We start from the raw sequence: 22,591 nt of genomic DNA, 5'->3' as shown, positions 1-22,591 counted from the left end.
AATTTTCAGTATTTTTAAAAGATGGATTAAATAAAAATGGAATTGTAAAGGTAAGTAAAAAAGTAGCCTTGACAAATTGCTAAAATTGTGCAGTTAAAAAAAAATCTGTCATGCACGTTTGTGCTTACAGAAAGAAAGGAAGGTTTCAACAAGCACTGCAGAGAGAGGGAGAAGGAGGAGGGCTGATCAGCTGACAGCAGAAGCGGGACGGTAGAGCTACACATTTCTTCTACACGTAAACTCCAGGGATGTAAAGCAAGAACTCTGTAAAATGCCGAAGGTTTTAGAACTGTAATGGCAGGTAGAAAAGGACACTGGTCTTGTGTCAGTGGCAGCCCCAGTGTTAGAAGGCAGTCTAGGCTTCTAGGAGGAGAAAATAGAAAAGAAGGGACAGAAATAGGAGAAGGGAAAAGGAGGGGGAAAGGGCAAAAAGCGTAAAACATTAGTAAACATGAACATTAATGCAGCAAACTGCACATCAAGCAATATTTCATTTAGTGCTGATAGAAGACCTTTCCAGAGACCAATTCAGAAACAGGAAACTTCCATTTTTTAAAAAGTCTGAAAAAGTCTCACTTCATGCAAGAGCAGACAACTGTGCTACGTGCAGAAATTAGCTGGGGTAAATCTAGATTAGTGGCAAAGTGCCGTTGAGAGAATGGCAGTTCAAGATGTCTCTGAAAAGAAGGATTTGCATTAAAAACTGTACCCAGCAAGATATATTTCTGTGAATTGGTTTTAAGGAGAGGAAAACTACTAGACATGCAAGATCCATTACTGCCAGGTAGTAAACATCAGTATGCGAGGTGCTGAAAGTAAATGTAGTAAAATTAACCACACAAATCTTTCACTTACATTCTGACATCCTGCACTCAATGTTTCCGCCAAGGATACCCCACACTCTACTATAATCTGGATATTCCAAACAGAAAAAATGGCAACAAAAAACAGCCTTGTGGGATTCGGCGTCACACTGTAAAATTCCCTTTTGTGCTGGGGTATCCAGACTTTTGGGGCTTCTCTACATGGGGACACTCAGGAAGGTTCCAGCAAATCAACAAAAGCCATGAACTGAATGTGTATAAATTAAAGTGTGTTAACTCCCATATGGATACTCTCTCATTCAAGAGTAAATTGGCCTTAGTTCACTGTAATTTAATCCTTCGGGGAGGTATATCTACACTGCAATTAGGAGGTGTGCATGCAGCTTGTGTAAGACTACCACTGCTAGTTTTGACTGAGTTAGCTCACTAAACATATCAGAGAAGCTGAAGCCATGGCAGCATGGGTACATACTTGAGCAGTTAGCCTGTGCCATAGCAGCTTCTCTGCTATTTCTAGTGAGCTAGCTCAGGTGTGCTGCAATCACATGAGGCCACTTTACCGGTGAGCGAGAGCACCCACAGAGAGGAGTTAAAGCATTTTGACTTACGCACATTCACATCACACCTTTAGATGATTCACCTCAACTTTCCTTGTGTCCCTATGGAGATACGCCCTTAATATATTCAAGTGAGTGCTAATCTAGGAAAAGGAAAAAAAGGCCTAACTAATCCTAACCACCGTACCTCCAGATAACGGCAGAGAATGTTATATGTAATGAAAACTTCATCAAGTCAACGTCCCATTGAATCAAACTCCAAATACATTCCACTGCAGAAGAAAAAAGCATAACTATCTAGGGAGTGAAAAAATGAGATGCATTTACGTACCCAAGTGACAATTACATTATCCCCATTCTCCAACATCTCCAATGATTATTTCAGGATGCAGTTCCAATGTGGCTCTGTTTTGCAAAGCTCTCCATGATCTCGTTCTACTCTGTCTTGCACACTATGTTTCTCTACTTCTGTATCACCTGTTTGTTTGTTGCCACAATTCTGAAGTTATGGAACCTTTTCTGCAGCTCTTGCTCTCTGGACAGTCTTTCTGGATTTTCCCAGCTCATCAACTGTTCATCTCATTTCAAATCTCATTTGAAAAAGTCTCTCCCTTGTCTGTGCCTCTTAATATCATTCTCTATCATTTAACTGTAGGAGATCAATGTCGCGAGACATTTTGAAAAGACTACAGTTGTATTATACACATTTCCCATTAGTCTGAAAACCCTAAGTTAGTTGATGCTTAAGTGACTACTTAAGCTTCCATGTTGCTACTCCTATCACTCTGAAGTTGCCTTTAGACAACTTCTAAAAAGAAAAATTTCTGAACTCCAAACCTCACAAACTTAGATGTCAAGACTGAACCTACTGATAATAAACAAGCTGCAGTCATCTACAAAGGTCTTTGCTTGCTAGCATTTAGCATCTGAGAGGTTAAAATTAATGTGTTATGGTTTACTGGAGACTAGCCTTTAAGGAAGGCTATTACTAACTTCCAGAATCATTCATTCAAAAGAGGACCTCAGTGCAACAGTGCAGTCAGCTACACATACTTACAATGTCATTATGGGATACGTTTGGATTCCACTTCTTCCAGCATATATATAATACTGAAAAGAGCAACTGAAGTAGTTTGAGAGAGGCTCAGGGGGTCACCTTAATTTTATACTTTCCTGTAAAAATCTACAGTTTTATTTTGACTAGCATTTACAAAAGCAGGTTAAGCACAGACTAGTGCCATATTTGTAAATCTTCATCTTCCCAATAAATGCATCCAATTTAACCACATATGCATTAAATATTAAATAACACTCTAAATGCACAAGTACTGACCACAACAAGAGAGTTTTCTGCCCCTTCATAGCCTCAGGAAGCTTGTTTTTCTTGAGCCTGGACCTGAAGACCAGAGTACGTGTAACATGCTACTGCAAGAGGATCCAATTTGGGTCTCTAGTGCAGCCTCTCCAGCCATAGGCTGGGATCATTGCCGAAATAGCATTTTTAGCCTCTGTTTGGAGCTAGTGATTCAGGACACCAGCAAGTACCTCTGGTCAATGCCAAGAATGACAACCACCTCCGAACAACCGTACACTTCGTAGACCAAAGATTACTACAACGTAAGAGCTTTGGCTTATCAACCATTTCCCCTCCTTCACTACAAAAGAAAAATGTTACCTATTATTGGAATACTTGTTACAGTAGGATGTTTTCTACCTTAATATTTGTGGTGAAAGTGACATCCGATAGTGACATCAACAAGCTAAACGCAATGATCAAAAATAGGACAAATAACGCATGTCCCAGACAGGCATGAAGTTTATTCACTCATTCAGAACCCGTCATAGTATATTTGTGTAGAGATTTGCCCATTTAGTCATGGCATGTTTCTTGAAATACAAAGCTGTTATGTATTGCTCTTAAGAGTTGGATTTAGGAGGACTTCAAAACTTCAACTTTGATAGCATGCTGCCAAAGTGAGAGTCTAAGAGAGTCAGGGGAAAAACTGAGAAGAGAAGATGAACAACCAGACCACAGTGAACTTCTCGCAGCTGGTGATCACACTGCACTTTGAAACTGGGGAGAAGAACAGGGGAAGTTCATACTCATAATAAGGTAAACTTAGTCCAGGTAACATTACGGCTTCATTGGAAAGTCATTTTAATACATCAGTATCTCAAATACATCTTCCTTAGGTTAACTGTGGCTACAGTACATGAAGCCTTCTAAAGGGGGCTTTCCTACATATGAGCAATTCTGGTATAGAAGGCAGTTCTAGCTTAGTTTAAATGCTTTAAAAAAAATCAAGGTTCACTGGGCAGCGAGCAGCACTTCAGAAAGTACCAAATAAATACTGAAAATCTCATAGAAAAGAACAGTTTGCCAGAACAAAGATTATCTAGTAGGTTCTGACTAAACCAGAGGAAATAGGTAAATCTTCTAAAGCGTTGTGTTTAACTCAGATATTACTCTCTTACCTGTACTGTCATCTTCTGTTCCATGGTCACCATTCTCTAACACTGCTGGTCCAACAGCTGAAGTACCTGCAATAACCACACAGAATATCAACCTGTGTGCAGGCGTTACTCCTAACCTATATAAAGTTCACCTCAAAACTTTCCCCCAAGATGTTTTTTTCTCAGTACTGCTCAATCCACACCCTAGATCTTCTCTCTGACTGCCGCTCCCACCTCCTTTGTATCAGGGTAGGGGGAACAAGTCATACATCTCATTGAGTTAGAAGAGCCCAATTAACCACTCACCAGTAGCATCAATACCTCCTAAGAGAGTGGCGTATTCAAGGCACACAGTCAGTTGCTTAGTCCCATGAAAGTGACCCACAGAATTATAACCAGGGTCTTCTGCAACAACTCACACTACAATTGCAATTATCCAAATCATCTTGGGGATGAACCTTGGACTAAAGTGGCTTCCAAATGGCAAAGCTATAGCAGATTTCCCTTAAAGGATATTCAATAAAGCGTGCCTTTGAAATTGTATTCATCTAACAAAGATAGGCCTTCCTTGCCATACTACTCATTGCTATGTTGCATACGGATACTGTCATTACATCAAAGGCTGTATTACACAAAAAACCTGAGCATAATCTGTTCCAGGAAGAGAAGCTTGCATCTGACTTTCTGAAGCAAGTTCAGGAGAGAGAGACCATTTTACAAGAGGTCTCAATACAAATGTAACAAATAACTGAGATAATAAGTGCTTTTGCTCATCTTGAGTGCCCTTTTGAGGGTGACATCCATTTTCCTTCCACAGAATATCTGAGCCCCAAGGAGACTGACATACTGAGTCCCAGTACTTGAAATTGTTACCTCTACCCTTTTGGACAAACCACTATTATCTTAGCCTTATAATTTCTGGAGCTTCCAAAATGCTTTTGGGACAGAATCTAAGTGGCTCCATTTCTTAACCATGTCCAACTCACCTTTATTAAAGGAAAAAGTTGGGAGGTTTAGGGTGGGTTCAGAACTATTACCCTGCGTGACAAAGACAAGGCTAAGGAGAGACACTCTTTTGTCTCCCCATCTGACATGAAACTAACATCTTACAGTTATGGACTAATCCTAGAATAATGATGGAAACTGACATTCTTGTTGCAGTTAGTCAAAGCTGAAATCAATAAATATGGCTCAGGATATTTACCTAAGAAGATTTCAATTGAGACACATTACAAAGTATATGCATTCAAGATATACGTGCACCTTTACTTATATTTGTCTATTACATGAGCACTTAGCTGGATTTTAGCTGGATAACTCCCACAAAAGTCAACAGGAGGCACATTGCTAAAACCCAACACTCATCTCCTAAAATGTCACCCTTTGTCAGTATTTAACAAAACAAAACTACTTTAATTACTTAAGTGAACACCAAAAAGCTGTTTTCATTAAAATAAAATCAGTCCTGCAAGTAGGGGAGCTTAAAGGCAGTATAATGAAAAATGTTCAGCCTTCAAACTTGTTTAATGATATTCACGGTTTAAAGATCAGAGTCTTTCCTGCTCCAAGCTTGCTTAAAAGAATTTCCTTGAGAGTACTAGGATTTATACCCTGCCTAAAACTCAAAAGGCAGTTGATTACTGCGAGATCCAGTGTCTAGGTCAGAGGACTGGGAATCAGGAGATCTGTGTTTAACCCAAACTGACCACTCACTTTCTATGTGACTTTGAGAAAGACACAAACTCCCATGTGGCTCAGTTTCCCCAACTGTAACATGGGAAAAGTGCGGCTTAGCCATCTTTGAAAAAGAATTTGACATCTATGGATGAGAAGCAATATAAAAGCATTAGTACCCTTTGTACTCTAATTACTAGAAAATGCATATATTGCTCTATTACCCAAGGAGTTCTCTAGCCATCCAAATATGTTTATACAATTCAATACTGATCTCACAATCCCACCAACACAGAAGTGCTTGGTGTCAAGTAACTATATCCACTTCTGCATACTGCTCCAGAAAGTGTGAAGAAAGCCTGTCATTCTCCAAAATACACAGTGATTTAACAGCTGGATTCTGTTGGAATTAATATTCTGAGCCAGGTTGCCAGCATTATTGAACATCTTCAGACCACCACTTCAAGCAGACATTATAAGGCCATTTAGTACAATGACAATACTGTATCCTCCTGGCAACAAACCCTGTGCAATAAAGGAAATATTGGAATACCTTATCTTTTCTTCCAAAAGCTGCTGCTCAACTTCCAGGAACTGATCCTCTAGTTTTCAGTTGTAAAAAGCATAGTAAAGACAAGCAACTGCAGGAATCATACAGAGCAGCAAGAATTATTTTTTTCTAGTTAATGGTAAAGAACATGCCGCTTGTAACACAGAACCTCAACCTCTCCTGTTGTTAGCTTTATGTTATGCACCGGGGCACCAATTTTTATCTGCAACCAGGGGGAATAACATTTTTATTTTAAATGAAGACCAAGACTTTCGAGGGAGAAAAAGTTAAGACACCATTCATTAATGAGTGTTTTGTAAATTAAGAGTTAAAAACTAGAGTCAGACTTTCTATCTAATCCTGCAACGGGTAGAGACTCGAACAGCTGCACTGTACCTCAATGATAATTCTGACTCACCTGCGCTTGCTGACAAAATAGTATCACTAACATAGCTATCTTTAAGTGATATCCATGTTAAGTGGCAATAGCTTGCATAGCATGCAGCACTCAACATGATCAAAACAGGGCATATTCCTACCTTCCTTTGCAACAGCCAGGGGCGGCTCTAGGTATTTTGCTGCCCCAAGTACCGCACCTGCAGAAGGTCCCCGGTCCCACAGATTCAGCGGCATGCCTGCGGGAGGTCCGCCGAAGCCGTGGGACCAGTGGACTCTCCGGAGGCATGCCACTGAAGGCAGCCTGCCTGCCGCCCTCACGGCGACCGGCAGAGCACCCCCCGTGGCTTGCCGCCCCAGGCACGCGCTCGGCATGCTGGTGCCTGGAGCCGCCCCTGGCAATAGCTTCAAGTTACCCAAGCAGAGTCCTTCCTTTTCACCCATTCAAACTTTAGGCAAAATCTTCCTCCTCAAAGCCTAACCTTGCATCAGCAATTCAGAAAATAATAGGCCAGTCAAGTGAGTGGGACTAGAAAGCCATAATCGTTTCACTGCCCTAGTGTTCAGAACAATAAGCATCGCTGAGATCACCTGCTGAAACGGTGTCAGTTTTCTACACTTTTTGCTATTGCAGTGTTCTAAAAATAGAAAAATGAAATTGTAAAACTACAAGTGGCAGCAGAGGCACTAAGGAACAAGCTGTAGTACACAAAGAAAGCTTTTAACTAACATTTTAAGATGACTAGATTTCATGTTAGGCATATCCCTTTAAAAACAGCTTTACACAAAGATTCTGTATCCAGTTAATTCAGATGGGGAAGAAACCTCTGCATGTGGAGCCCAGATGCAAGTGAAGAAATTCATAGACTCTAGGACTGGAAGGGACCTCTAGATGTCATCGAGTCCAGTCCCTCTGCCCTCATGGCAGGACCAAATACTGTCTAGACCATCCCTGATAGACATTTATCTAACCTACTCTTAAATATCTCCAGAGATGGAGATTCCACAATCTCCCTAGGCAATTTATTCCAGTGTTTAACTACCCTGACAGTTAGGAACTTTTTCCTAATGTCCAACCTAAATCTCCCTTGCTGCAGTTTAAGCCCACTGCTTCTTGTTCTATCATTAGAGGTTAAGGTGAACAAGTGTTCTCCCTCCTCCTGATGACACCCTTTTAGATACCTGAAAACTGCTATCATGTCCCCTCTCAGTCTTCTTTTTTCCAAACTAAATAAACCCAATACTTTCAGCCTTTCTTCGTAGGTCATGTTCTCAAGACCTTTAATCATTCTTGTTGCTCTTCTCTGGACCCTCTCCAATTTCTCCACATCTTTCTTGAAATGCGGTGCCCAGAACTGGACACAATACTCCAGTTGAGGCCTAACCAGTGCAGAGTAGAGCGGAAGAATGACTTCTCGTGTCTTGTTTACAACGCACCTGTTAATGCATCCCAGAATCACGTTTGCTTTTTTTGCAACAGCATCACACTGTTGACTCATATTTAGCTTGTGGTCCACTATGACCCCTAGATCTCTTTCTGCCATACTCCTTCCTAGATAGTCTCTTCCCATTCTGTATGTGTGAAACTGATTGTTCCTTCCTAAGTGGAGCACTTTGCATTTGTCTTTATTGAACTTCATCTGGTTTATCTCAGATCATTTCTCCAATTTGTCCAGATCATTTTGAATTTTGACCCTGTCCTCCAAAGCAGTTGCAATCCCTCCCAGTTTGGTATAGTCTGCAAACTTAATAAGCGTACTTTCTATGCCAACATCTAAGTTGTTGATGAAGATATTGAACAGAGCCGGTCCCAAAACAGACCCCTGCGGAACCCCATTTGTTATACCTTTCTAGCAGGATTGGGAGCCATTAATAACTACTCTCCGAGTACGGTTATCCAGCCAGTTATGTACCCACCTTATAGTAGCCCCATCTAAATTGTATTTGCCTAGTTTATCAATAAGGATATCATGCGAGACCGTATCAAATGCCTTACTAAAGTCTAGGTATATCACATCCACCGCTTCTCCCTTATCCACAAGACTCGTTATCCTATCAAAGAAATCTATCAGATTGGTTTGACACGATTTGTTCTTTACAAATCCATGCTGGCTATTCCCTATCACCTTACCACCTTCCGAGTGTTTGCAGATGATTTCCTTAATTACTTGCTCCATTATCTTCCCTGGAACAGAAGTTAAACTAACTGGTCTGTAGTTTCCTGGGTTGTTTTTATTTCCCTTTTTATAGATGGGCACTATATTTGCCCCCTTCCAGTCTTCTGGAATCTCTCCCGTCTCCCATGACTTTCCAAAGATAATAGCTAGAGGCTCAGATACCTCCTTTATTAACTCCTTGAGTTCTAGGATGCATTTCATCAGGCCCTGGTGACTTGCAGGCATCTAACTTTTCTAAGTGATTTTTAACTTGCTTTTTTTTTGTTTTATCTTCTAAACCTACCCCCTTCCCATAAGCATTCACTATGTTAGACATTCCTTCAGACTTCTCAGTGAAGACCGACACAAAGAAGTCATTAAGCATCTCTGCCATTTCCAAGTTTCCTGTTACTGTTTCTCCCTCCTCACTGAGCAGTGGGCCTACCCTGTCCTTGGTCTTCCTCTTGCTTCTAATCTATTGATAAAAAGTCTTCTTGTTTCCCTTTATTCCCATAGCTAGTTTGAGCTCATTTTGTGCCTTTGCCTTTCTAATCTTGCCCCTGCATTCCTGTGTTGTTCCTGCATTCATATATCTATGAATCAAACAGCTTGCCAAATCTGGCCAGAGCTGGGAGGGTATCATCAAAAGATTACTACATTAAAAGCTTTTATTGTGTGGTAAAGCACTATTTGCTGGGCAGACAACATCTAAACAAGAACAGATTCAAGAAGAGTTCTGCTCTTTTGAGCCTCCCAAAATCAGGCATGCCCTTGCCTTGCTGCACTCTCTTACAAAGTAAAAGTAGCAAGACTGACTTCCTGTAAAGCACTAGCTCTTTGAAATGGATTCTCTAGGTGAGTTATATGAAATACAAGGGTCCTTAGTCACGGGGGTACAAACGTACTGTTATTACCAGGTGTGTTTTGGTAAAAAGGCCTTGGAGCTGAATATGTTCTACTGTTTCAGCTATATGAAGTGCAGTATACAAATTCCCAATAATCTTTTTTAGGCCCAACCCCACTACCATCATAATCTGAACTATTTAAGAATCAAACACATCAATACATCCAAATTCCATAATCTTTGTCAGAACCACAAGATACTACTTGCATCTGGCCAGTGGATCAAAGGATTGCCTTTATGTAAACAAATTTAAGAAAGCATTCACTAAAACAGAATCTCAAGCACAATGGACAGGGCCAACATATTAAACGATCTCCACATTAATGGCTTGGCATGGTACATATGTAAGCACAGCCACACTGTTTTGAACACATTTTGATTCACCATCACACAAGCAGTTTACTTGGGTGAAAAAGGGTGGAAAGAAAAAGTCTTTCAGATAAGCCTATTGAAGAGAGGCCCATTAATATATTTTATTACTCTTAACATAATTAGATGTGCAGATTGGTTGGACATGCCAGACAACGAATAGAAACCATGACAGAAAAGCACAAATGAGAATAATACAACCCAAACATGTACATAAAAAGACTTGTGCATAGTCACTTAGCTGGATTCCACGGCAGAACAGCTGACTTAAAACTAAATAGAGGCTACCTTTACTTGTGCATTTCCAGTACAGACATCCTCAATTAAAAACATATATATATATATATATATACACACACACACATATATATATACACGTGTATATATGTGTGTATTTTATACATACATATATATATATACACACACACATACATACACACACACACACACGCGAATTAGGCCCCCCCAAAATTATTAAATTGGTTTAAAAGATCATGAGATTAAAGAAAATTATTAATTTGAGGCTTTTTATTTGCTTTCTGATGAGAGTTTTTTGGATACATTTGCATCCTGTTTTCAAGTTTTTATCTGCAACCAGGAGGACTAACTTCTTTTTTATTTTAAATGAAAACCAAGACACTCAATCACATGCCTCCGGGATCCAGGGCTTAAAGAAAATTGCTATCACATGACTTTAACAAAAAAACAAGTATAGGTGCAGTGTTGATAGCATCAGGTATATGCAAATATGCATGTGAATTTCTGCCCTTGGTCATATGACAATAGCAATAAAAGTGCCAAACATTTAGATGATACATGATCATATGCCTTGCACCTGTGAATTTTCACAGCAAAATGAATGTAGTCAAGTTTTAATAATAGAGTACTCCAACTTAGACATCACTGAATTGCTATGGTTTATCAAAAGCTGAATCACGAAAAGTATAATTTTTAAAAATGTATTTTCTGCAATACATTTAATTGGATCCTAAACCTCAGAGAATTAGTGTCCCCTATGATTGGCTTTAACCTACACTGTCAATCCCATGGTCTTAACTGCTACAATCTTGCCCCCTCAAATTCATTTAAAATGTTGCTGCTAAGGCAGTTTCTAGATAATACTTAGTCCTGCTATGAGTGCAGGGGACTGAACTAGATGACCTCTCAAGGGTCACTTCCACTCCTATGATTCTATGACTCTTGGATAGCTCCTCTGACCACATCAGGTGGGTAATATCAGAAGCTGGTCCACTAAAAGTATTACCTCACCCACCTTGTCTCTCTAACTACTAAGGAAACAGTCACAACCAGATCAAATATAAAAGACTATTTAGGGTGTCTCACATTGTGCTCTACTAGTGACATTTAAAACAACTATGTGATGCTAGCCAATATAAAAATTGTGCTAGAACTTCCTTGTTTTGCTTTGTGCACTGTAGCAACGTTTATATTAACTTCTCCAAGTCGGAAATAAGCCCTCTACTGCCTTCATTTTACAACGTGCTACAGAAACTGGAGTATCATGTCTAGATTTCTAAGACAACGTTGAAGGCACTTTTTCTTCTCTCGCCTAAGAAAAAGCACATTTTTTAGCTGTGGATATAACATAGGACCTGCGGAGTTCTACAGAATAGTCTGCAACAATCTTCACCTTTAATACGCAGCACAGAGATCACCAACAGCAGGCCACATGTCTGGATCAAGACATAAGCACTGCATGCTACATCTGCAGTTTCTGTAGCTCTGCTTACGCAGAGGGGCAGCTAAAATCTGCCATCCTACATGCCAATTAAGTGCTGCCCTCAACCTCTTGTCAAGTTGCCAATACACCCCCTTTAGCCAAAGTTTTGGATGCTTCTTTATTAACCGAAATATATACTATGAAAAGTACAAAGGAAAAAATCAGGATAGGAACATTTAAAGAATCAAGCTATCACCTGCAGTACTTTCAACTGTATTTAATTTGATTGCCAAGTTCCTGACAGCAACATAAGAACTGCTGCCTGGAATACCGAAACAGATAAAAAGCTTTTCATTTCAATCCTGTGGGATACTTCATTGTCTGCAATAATTAAATGTAACAATTCTTACCAATGCTAGAGGTTTTACCAGCCCTCTAGAAAAAAAATTATGTATATATGGAGAATATTACCAGTATAGATATAATCCAGATGTCTACATCCATTGACTGACTGATTTTTTCTGATTCCCATTTTGAGACTAAGGAAATTCTCAGATCAATTAAATATGTAGCTTTTAGGATGCACTTAAGGAACATTTGCTGTCCTTTGCAAAAGCATAGTACAAACTTACAGGAAGCCTGCAGCCTTCCTCAATGAAGGCACCTATTGCTACTGTGGAAAAAAAGATAGAAGGAAAAGAAATGGAAATTTTGTGGTTTGATCTCAAGCTTGCAGGTTCCAGATACGTGCTTTGTTTCCTTATGGGGGAGGGGACGTCTGCTCTGATATGCAGCAATTTGTGTCCACTCTACCATAGTCTAGTACTATCAAGCCCTCTGGTGGCCATCTGAGGACTTGAATCTAGGACAACAGACAAGCTGGCGATTGGGATGGAGGAAGGGATATGATTTTTGCCATGTATACACACTCAAAGGAGTAAAACAGAGCATAGCTTTCTTCCCCCACTTCTGAAAGTAGCAATAGTATCAAGTTTTGAAGCAGCACCGTATACTTGGAAGCAAGTAGCTGACAGCATACCTGTCTGCAGTTGGGTATTAAAGCTTGACATTTACTTCTCAGCTAACACCCACACCCACCCAAAGCCGATCATTTGAAAAAATAGGATTTAAATATTTTCCAAATAAGATAATATATATTAATTCACTTTAGATGAATCAGAACAATGCAGGGCTTAAAAAACTATCTAGACTTCAATTCAATGTCATTTTCACTGCTACAGCCTTTAGGGCTACATCACCACTGAAAGTCCTGAAGATTTGAGAGTTCCTCCAAAAGCCTGAATTTTAAGCCAAAAGATTGAGATTAAACAGGTAGACACAGCAGCCAGCTGCAAATAGGGTGACCAGATGTCCCAATTTTACAGGGTCAGTCCCAACATTTGGGGCTTTTTCTTATAGAGAGGCCTATTACCCCCTACCCCCGTCCTGATTATTCACACTTGCTATCTGGTCACCCTAGCTGCAAAACATACAGAAGGCTTTATACACACCCAAAGCAATCCTCCAGCATTATGTAAAGACTACAACATAGTAAGAGGATTACCTGGAATTTGCCAAATTATATCCAGCCGCTTGCTAGGTATAGTCTAAAACTTCCTAGGAATTGATATCCCAATGGGGAAAGCACCACTTGAGGGGTTTTTAAAATTAACATTTAGTCTCACTGAGACAAATTCCCAACTGACTATACTGCTATTCTCATTACCCCTTCTCTTCCCTTACCCACCCCTCAGCATTCATATGGTTCACACAAGTCCATGCTGTTTGTTAAGCTCATCTAATCTGGCTCATGGATTTAAAAAAAACCCACAACTTTAGCAGAGATGGAATAGCTGGATCCTGACATGAAATATGACTAAACTCGTTTCTGACTGAGGAAAGTCAATCTTAGCAGCAAAGATCCTGCTGTGGAAACACATTCCAGCACGAATAAATTAACAAGTGAGAGCTGAAAAAGTCTGATCCATTAAAGTTAGTTTCCTCCCTCATGAAAGAATAAAGCAGTTTTGGAGTCATATTCTGGAGCTTTGAATGTGAAACTCTTGCTGAATGTTATGTAGCAATTTCTGTGCTCAAAAGCTTCATATTATAATCAAACATTAAAACAGAGCCTTATGCTTCTCTACAAGATAGGCCACTTCATAGTGCCACACAGTGTTTAAGTCTGATTTATTCTACAGGATTTACTCAGTGGCAGGCAGCACATATTCAACCCTACCTTATATATTGTCAAAAGCATTTTTTAAAATCGAGATTTGTTGAACAGTCATAACATGTGGCTTTGATGAGAAACCACAGTCTTTTTCACAAGCAAGTTGATCTCCCAACACCTTCTTCAAGAAAAAAAAAAGTAGCACATAATGGGCTCAAGAGCCAAGAACGGCTTGTAGTAAACTGACACCATTTGAGATTGCAGAGGTTGACAAACCTTAACAGCCAAGCATGTACAATGCGACAAAAAGCGAAAAAAGCTTTAGTTTATGCACCCACAGTAATCAGGCTCTCCAATTACTTTGGAGAGATCAAAACAACATCAAAATAGGGACTCTACAATGCTTATGATTTCCATTGCCAGTTACTCCAAGGGAATTTGAACATCCAATTCTTCACAAGATTCCATCAGAAAAACCTCTTCAAAACCCACAAAAGCTTATGCTCCAACACATCTGTTAGTCTATAAGGTGCCACAGGACTCTCTGTTGCTTTTTATAGATCCAGACTAACACGGCTACCCCTCTGACACTCTTCAAAATTAAATCTTTGAAGCTAAATGTGAAAAAGTTATTTCCCACCCCCAATTTTTTCCACAATGCACAAGTCAATATCTACTATTACAAAAATCTGTTAATTAAACTAAGAGGAGCACATGACTAGTCTGAGGATTCACATGATGTTTTGCCACAGCCTTCATCCTTCCTCATTCCACTCTTCACCCTCCTCGTTTATCCCCACTCATCACAACATATCTAATATTAGACTAAGCTTTTCAGAGCAGGCACGTTTTTTAGTTCTGTATTGTAAAGTACCTAACGCTTTCAGATAATGTAAAATATAATGTATGATGTGGATCAAATTCCTACGTGCAGTCCAAAGCCACACCAGACGGGGACTCTAGGACCATCCCTTGTTCTGACTGATGACCATTTTAGTCCTTTTATATACACCCCCTTTACCCACATTCATAAGTACCAAGATTAGTGTAAATCTCTCTTCCACAATGAGGAGCAGGTTACCTCGTTAGAGGCAGAGAGTACCTTGCTTTTATTGACATACCACATTTCATGAGAGGATGACCAAGTGATTCACATAGGTGGGTTTTAGCACCATTTTAGAATTGCAGAAACAGGCACAGGGAAGTTAAGGAACTAGCCCAAAAGTATGTGCTGAGTCAATGGCCAAGTAAAGGAGCAGAATTCAAGGCTCCTGAATCCCAGTCTCTTTCTCTAACTCAGCCAGAAAAAAGTCTATTCATCCACCCATCTGGAAAAAGCAGATATTTTTCTCCCCATAATCACCAGATTATGTCCGCTATTCATTTGAGCTGGCAAATTTTCCAAGTCAGTAGTGAATGATGCCAAACCTGTTTGTAAACACAGGCAGTGAAGCGTGCTCCTGCAGCAAGAGGCTAAACTTCTCCTCCCCTCACCCAAAGGCATGCAAAGCACAATTTGAAGTGCTAGAAAGGCAGTATAGTCTAGTGGTTAGAACACAAGACTGTCAGACAACATGGATTCTATTCCTCATTTAACCACTGATATTATGGACAGCACTGTCAAGTGATTTAACCTCTGTGACTCGGTTTCTCCATACAGAAAGTAAGGATAATATTCCCCCCCCTTATACATTTATGGGATTTGGGGTGAAAATATTTAGCATATGTAGTAATATTTAATACTCATGTAGCACCTTCCATCTGAGGAGGTCAAAGCACTTTACAAACATTAAACTCCATAATACCAGTTCCTGGGAGTTAGGAATGTTAAGTATCCCCATTTTACAGGCTGGGAAATTAATGCAGAGGGTAAGTGATTTTTTCCAAGATCAAACACCAAGACAGAGGCAGAGTCAGGATTAGAATCCAGACCGCTTCACTCCCAGTCCCAAAGTGTAATCATTAGATATTGCTTAGTTTAAAATGGTGTACAAAAAGTTTTAAGAGGCCTAACACCATGGAACCCACTGTCTGCTCACTGTAATATTTATGTACGGTGCAATCATTTGGTCTGATGCTTATAGACACTTACTTTCTACCTGACCACCATCTGTGTGGGGTTTGCTTTTTGGTTCCTGGCTCCCAGCCTTTGCATCATCATCATCATCATCCAACAGGGGGATATAGTCTGTTTTACCCACTGTTTCTCCAACCACATCATCAAATTTCTCTGCTTCCAGGGTGGCAATGAAGTCTCTTTTCACTTCTTCCTCAATTTCTGCTGGTGGTTCTGTCAGAGCATCCGCAAGACTGAGATTGTGATCGAAGTCAGCCATGCTTCAGCACCTCTATAACCTGAAGAATGAGAAAAATCATATTTTTAGTAAGAGATCTAATACTACTAGGAGATTGATGCTGGCAGCTGTGTTCACCTGCCTTCACAGTGTTGTAATTCCCAGATGCCCAGAAAACAAAATTAAAGACAACACTGTTCTCCTGAATCAAGTGTTTTTACTGTATGATCCACATTAAACTTCATATAGTGTTTGCAATCAGATCGTAAAACAAAAACTACTAGATGGCTAGCAACTAAGAATTAGCCTAATCTTACATTTTGTTCTCTTGTGTCTCCTCCAGAGCCGAGAGTTAATTCAGTATCCTCAGCAGCAGAAAAACAACTGACGCAAGGCAATCTAGTCCTTGCGCAGGACTCCACCCAGCCTCCCCTATGGAGATTATGTTTTACATAATCTCTGGTGTATACCTTAAATCTCAGTGTTGCTTTTCATCCCTTCCACACAGAGGTTCTGCACCATGTTTCTGTCCTCAGCAGACCTGGCTAGTGACTGTAAACTTTCCCCTTCCCAACGTTTACATTGGAAGGTAAAGCGCTAATAAATTAAATGCTAAAAATCTCAACCCTCCTAGTTTAATGACTCAATGAGATAATTCATATTTCAATCCTTTCCCCTTTATGTAGATCAGAGTTCAATGTAGCTCTCTATGAGAGTCAGCAGACAACCTATATTAATCAACCCACCCGATTACTGGAGAAGCTCTTTGGGTACACAGCAAAGATCTCTCTGGGGGGTGGATTCCTGGATTTCAAACCAGATTAAAGAGCAATGCACCAATGAGAGGCAAGGGAAAAAAAGTTGAGCTTTATTGTTCAACAGTATCTTCAAATGCTGTTTTTTCCAGACTAATTTTTAGACTGTTCTGTACTACAGAAGTATTGGAAGTCCCATTCATATGACCTGTCCATTCAAAGAATGTCTTCAAGCATGGCCAGAAATAAAAACATATACCACAGGAGTATCTAAGTGGGGACATTTCAAACCCCGTAATACACCCAATTAAGTTCACTTCAACTTTTTAACCATTTACTGTTATGTACTGAATCCGGATTAGCTTCAGATAGTTTTGCTCCACATTTAGAAGCATGGATAATCTGTGCAAAAAGTAGCTGCTCTTTTAAAGATTTAGTTCTCCCTTTTTAAAAAATCCAGTAAGCTATTGTGTTTTTTTTTAAAAAGCATATACAAGACAAAAATGAGGAAGGAAAAAATGGAAAAGGAAAAATGAGTATAAGTGTAACAACAAAGGCAGACATTCAACCACCACATTCACTCAACATATTATAAAATTTATTATAAAGTTCATATGCCTAAGCAATATAAGGTCATTATTCATTCTGATAGACAAGACCCATTATGGCTGATTAAAATGGTACTTATATCAGTCAATATTGTAACAACTCTTTGGCTACATAGGACTTAAGAATTGTCACTATGCTGTTCACCATAGTTTTATGGCAACAGCATAACCCAGATCCTCCTGCACCAAAGCAGAGGCCGCTACTACTTCAGCTGCAGAAAGTCTGTCAACTGTTAGGAGTATATGGCCTCTGACACAGGGAAATCCTGACTCCAGCCAGTGCAGTACAGTGTTACAGATACTTCAGTATATTCCCATGTTTTCAAGAGATGTTATTTACCCAATTATGTTCATGCAGGCACTGGAAATTTGAAGATTTTAGCCAAAATATACATCTTTATATAATAGTACCCCTTTTCCAGCACTGGGCTGTTCAAGGAGCAGCTGTGATCTTTTAAGTGTACAAAGCTTTAATAGCTATTGTTTATAAAGCTGAAAGCCTTTCAACTTCAGATTTTTGTTTTCTTTTAGCTCCAAGTCCCTTGCTTACTGTCACAATGGACAGTGAAAAAAAATTGAGGAATAAGATTTGGTCCAGGTCCCATGTTTAAAGGCTTACGGCATTTAACTATTTGTGGTCAAGTTTTCAGAAGCACCTAATGGAACTTAAGCTCCTAAGCATACTATGTCACTTATGAAAAATTTACCCTGGTATTGGTCCCAGCCCTAATAGGTAACAAGAGAGAATGCCTGAGAGTGATGTAATTTCAGCCACCACCTTCCTTTATTTCTACTTCTGCAGACACTTGAGGTGAGCTGCCACTGTCTCAGGAAAAGTTAGAGCTATAAACAAACACTTAAATCTTATCATTTGAAGGCTGACATGAAGCACTGGTTTTCTGACACTATAATCTTTAAGTAGCAATTTATAGGATAGCCATTACTAAAACCATGTCACAAAACTGAAGTAACAGAAGCAAAATTGTAGTCAGAAAGCAGTTATAATGTCCAATACCCTGCAGCAGAGTTAAGGACCATAAGGAGTGTTTAAAAGTATATTACAAATAAACTAAACAATTATATCGGTCTACTCCTAGATGGAAATGGTAGAACTATCAACAATGCAGAAAAGCCAAGACTTTAATAAATATTTCTATTCTGTGTTTGGGAAAAATCAGATGTGGACATATCATCATGCTGATGAAACACTTTCCTTTCTAAGAGGAGGATATTAAAGAGCAGCTGCTAAAGTTGGACACTTGTAAATCAACAGGTCCAGACAGCCTGCATCCTAGAGTTTTAAGAGAGCTGGCCAAAGAGCTTGCTGGACCATTAATGTTGGTTCTTAACTCTTGGAACACTGGGAGAGTTCCAGCAGATGGGAAGAAATCTAATGTCGTGGCAATATTTAAAAAGAATAAAGAGGATGACGACTGAGGTAACTAAAGACCAGTCAGCCAGATATTGATCTCTGGCAAGATAATGGTGTGATGCTCTGTACCTGGCGGGGGAACACTCTACACCCTCATGTTCATCTTTATAAAATGATTGCGTGGTATCCAATGCAAAGTTTGTCATGTTGGGTGTCTTTGGAAGGCTCATGATGCACTGAGCATGGCTGTTATAATGATATTATAGTAATTGTTATAGTAATGTTATAGGTTATAATTTCATGTATGTAGTTATGAGGCTGAAAATGTATCCTCATGGCTTAAAATAAGCCCAGGCAAAAACTCTCCGAGAGCAGAGAGGCAGTTCACATCTCATCAGGGCAGGTATGGGACAAACCCAGCCCAGCCTCACAGGAACAAAGGACGCTGGCCTAGGCAGCAATAAAAGAATCTGTTAGACGCTCAGGGGAGTCACCCCCCTTCCTTTGGTCAGTTTGGAACTGCGATGAGATAATGCTCACCTGACTCTGACACCTACAGACACCACACCAAGCAACTGAAGTGCTGATCAAAGGGTAGAGCCTGGATGAAGACCAACCAGCCAGCCTGTGGTGAGAAGCATCTAAGCCCTGGTCTACACTACAAGTTTAGATCGAATTTTGCAGCGCTAGATTGATTTAACTCTGCACCAGTCCACACAATGAAGCCATTTTTGTCGACTTAAAAGGCTCTTAAAATTGATTTCTGTACTCCTCCCCAACAAGGGGATTAGCACTGAAATCGACTCTGCTGGGCCGAATTTGGGGTAGTGTGGATGCAATCTGATGGTGTTGGCCTCCGGGGGCTATCCCAGAGTGCTCCACTGTGACCGCTCTGGACAGCACTCTCAACTCAGATGCACTGGCCAGGTGATCAGGAAAAGCCCCCCAAACTTTTGAATTTCATTTTCTGTTTTGCCAGCGTAGGAATCTCATCAGCACAGGTGACCATGGAGTACGAGAATCACAAAAGAGCTCCATTATGGACCGAACAGGAGGTATGGGATCTGATCGCTGTATGGGGAGACGAATCCATGCTATCCGAACTCCGTTTCAAAAGATGATTTTTTGAAAAAACATCTCCAAGGGCATGAAGGACAGACGTTATAACAGGGACCCACAGCAGTGCCGCATGAAGCCTACCAAAGAACCAGAGAGGCAAACGGCCGCTCCAGGTCAGAGTCCCAGCCATGCCGCTTCTATGATGAGCTGCATGCCATTCTAGGGGGTGCCCCTACAACTGCCCCACCCATGTGCTTCCCTCCTCCCCCACCCCTCCCAGGCTACCTTGGCAGTTATTACATTTGTGCGATGAATTAATAAAGAATGCATGAATTTGAAACAATGACTTTATTGCATTTGTAAGCGGAGATCAAAGGGGGGAGCGGAGGGCAGTTGGCTTACAGGGAAGTAGAGTGAACCAACAGGGCAGGTTTTCATCAAGGAGAAACAAAGAACACCGCCCTGGTGTCTGGCTGCATGTAATCAGCAGCCAGGCGATTTGCCTCAACCTCTCACCCTGCCATAAACGTCTCCCCTTACTCTCACGGATATTGTGGAGCACACAGCAAGCAGTAATAACGATGGGAATACTGGTTTCACTGAGGTCTAACCGAGTCAGTAAACTAAGCCAGCGAGCTTTTAAACATCCAAACGCACATTCTACCACCATTATTCACTTGCTCAGCCTATAGTTGAATTTCTCCTTACTACTGTCCAGGCTTCATGAGCCACGGGAGCAAGGGGTAGGTGCGACCATGCAGTGCTGCCAACTGGGAGGGCAGCCTGAGGCAGAAGCCTCCAGCTGGCACGATATTCCAGGCAGGACTGAATCTCCATTAGACGAAACTTAAAGAAGAGTATGACCTGGAGTCATTTCCATTTTTGTCCAGACACCATCGACCGATGTGTGCCCAGGTGCCCCCGACCAACCTAATCGAGTTCGGCCAGGAGCACCCACGGGACGACGGCTAGCAGTCATATTGCACCATCTGCCATCCACAGGGCAAGGCAAGGGGATGCTGCTCTGCAGCACTGCAGTACCGTGTCTGCCAGCAGCACCCAGGAGACATACAGTGACAGTGAGCTGAGCAGGCTCCATGCTTGCCATGGTATGTCATCTGCATGGGTAACCCAGGACAAAAGCGAGAAGCGATTTTTTGCTGTTGCTTTCATGGAGAGAAGGAAGGAGGGAGGGGGGCCTGACGACATGTACCCAGAACCACCCGTGACAATGTTTTTGCCCCATCAGGCATTGGGAGCTCAACCCAGAATTCCAACGGGTGGCGGAGACTGCGGGAACTGTGGGATAGCTACCACAGTGCAAAGCTCCAAAAGTCGATGCCAGCCTCAGTACTGTGGATGCACACCGCCAACTTAATGTGCTTAATGGGGACACACACAATCGACTGTATCAAATTGATTTCTAAAAAATCAGCTACTATTAAATTGACCTAATTTCATAGTGTAGACATACTCTAAGTTGGTAAGGGCAATGAAAGTGTTAAAAACAAAACGCATTCTAAGCTGATCTTATTTCATTTGACCAAATCTGACTTGTTTTGACTTATAATCACTTAAAATCCATCTTCATAGTTAATAAATTTGTTTGTTTATTCTACCTGAAGCAGTGCATTTGGTTTGAAGTGTGTCAGAGGTTCCCCTTGGGATAACAAGCCTGATACATATCAATTTCTTTGTTAACTTGACAAACTCATAAGCTTGCAGCATCCAGCAGACATAACTGGGCACTGCAAGATGGAGGTTCCTAGAGTTGTGTCTGGGACCGGAGATATTGGCTAGTGTCATTCGATTGCACAACCCAAGGAGCAGCTTACATGCCAGAGGCTGTGCGTGAACAGCCCAGGAGTGGAGGTTCTCACAGCAGAGCAGGGTAAGGCTGGCTCCGAGAGTCAAGGATTGGAGTGACCTAGCTGATCACTGGTTCAGATAACACCAGAGAGAAATGTCACAAATGGACTGGGATATGGGATTTGATTAATATTAATAATAATGATATGGGACTTGATTAATCAAGAATTAAAGGAGAGGTGCTGTAATTAATGCAAATCAGCATGGGTTTATGGAAATCCTGTCAAATTAATTTGACATCTTCTTTTCAATACAATTACAAGTTTGATTGATAAAACTAATAATTTTGATGTATTATATTTAGACTTCTGAAGTCATTTGACTTGGTACCACAAAACATTTTGATTAAGAAACCAGAACGATTCAAAAACCAACATGGAACTCTCATTAAATGGATTAAAAACTGACTCATTTACAGGTCTGAAAATGTAACTGTCAACAAGGAATTATTTTCCAGCAGGTATGTTTCCAGTGGGTCCTGTAGAGATTGATAAAAATATTAAATAGGGTCAAGAACCAATGACTGGAAGAAAACAAAATCACCACTGAAAGTTTGCGGATGACACAAAAACGGTGGGAGTGGTAAATAAAGAGGCCAGGTTACTGTTAGAGTTATCTGGATCATTTGATAAGCTAGAGACAAGGCAACAACCTATATTTTCACATGGTCAAATGTAAGTGTATACATCTAGGAACAAAGAACATAGACCACACTTACAGGATGGGGGACTCTATCCTGGGAAGCAGTGACTCTGAACAAATTTTAAGGGTCATGGTGGATAGTAAGTTGAACATGAGCTCCCAGTACAATTGTGACAGGTTTCCGAGTGTTAGTCTGTATCAGCAAAAACAACGAGAAGTCCTTGTGGCACCTTAGAAACTAACAAATTTATTGG

The 22,591-nt window shown here is 40.6% G+C and overlaps 1 protein-coding gene across 15 annotated transcripts in view; it reads right to left on the bottom strand.

Moving 5' to 3' along the window:
* Positions 1–22,591, bottom strand: part of MAP4 (microtubule associated protein 4) — a 276,034-nt gene that overhangs the window by 169,905 nt on the left and 83,538 nt on the right. For all 15 annotated transcript variants that reach the window (XM_050942398.1, XM_050942393.1, XM_050942392.1 and 12 more), the window contains 2 exons: positions 15,831–16,093; positions 3,857–3,922 (listed from right to left, as the gene is read on the bottom strand). In XM_050942398.1, coding sequence (XP_050798355.1) covers positions 3,857–3,922; positions 15,831–16,074 — 310 coding nt within the window. In that variant the 5' untranslated portion in view covers positions 16,075–16,093. The remainder of the gene's footprint in view (positions 1–3,856; positions 3,923–15,830; positions 16,094–22,591) is intronic.

The sequence above is a fragment of the Gopherus flavomarginatus genome, chromosome 2 (genome assembly GCF_025201925.1).
Source record: "Gopherus flavomarginatus isolate rGopFla2 chromosome 2, rGopFla2.mat.asm, whole genome shotgun sequence".
Classification (NCBI taxonomy): domain Eukaryota; kingdom Metazoa; phylum Chordata; order Testudines; family Testudinidae; genus Gopherus; species Gopherus flavomarginatus.
This window is presented reverse-complemented; position numbering and strand designations above follow the sequence as displayed.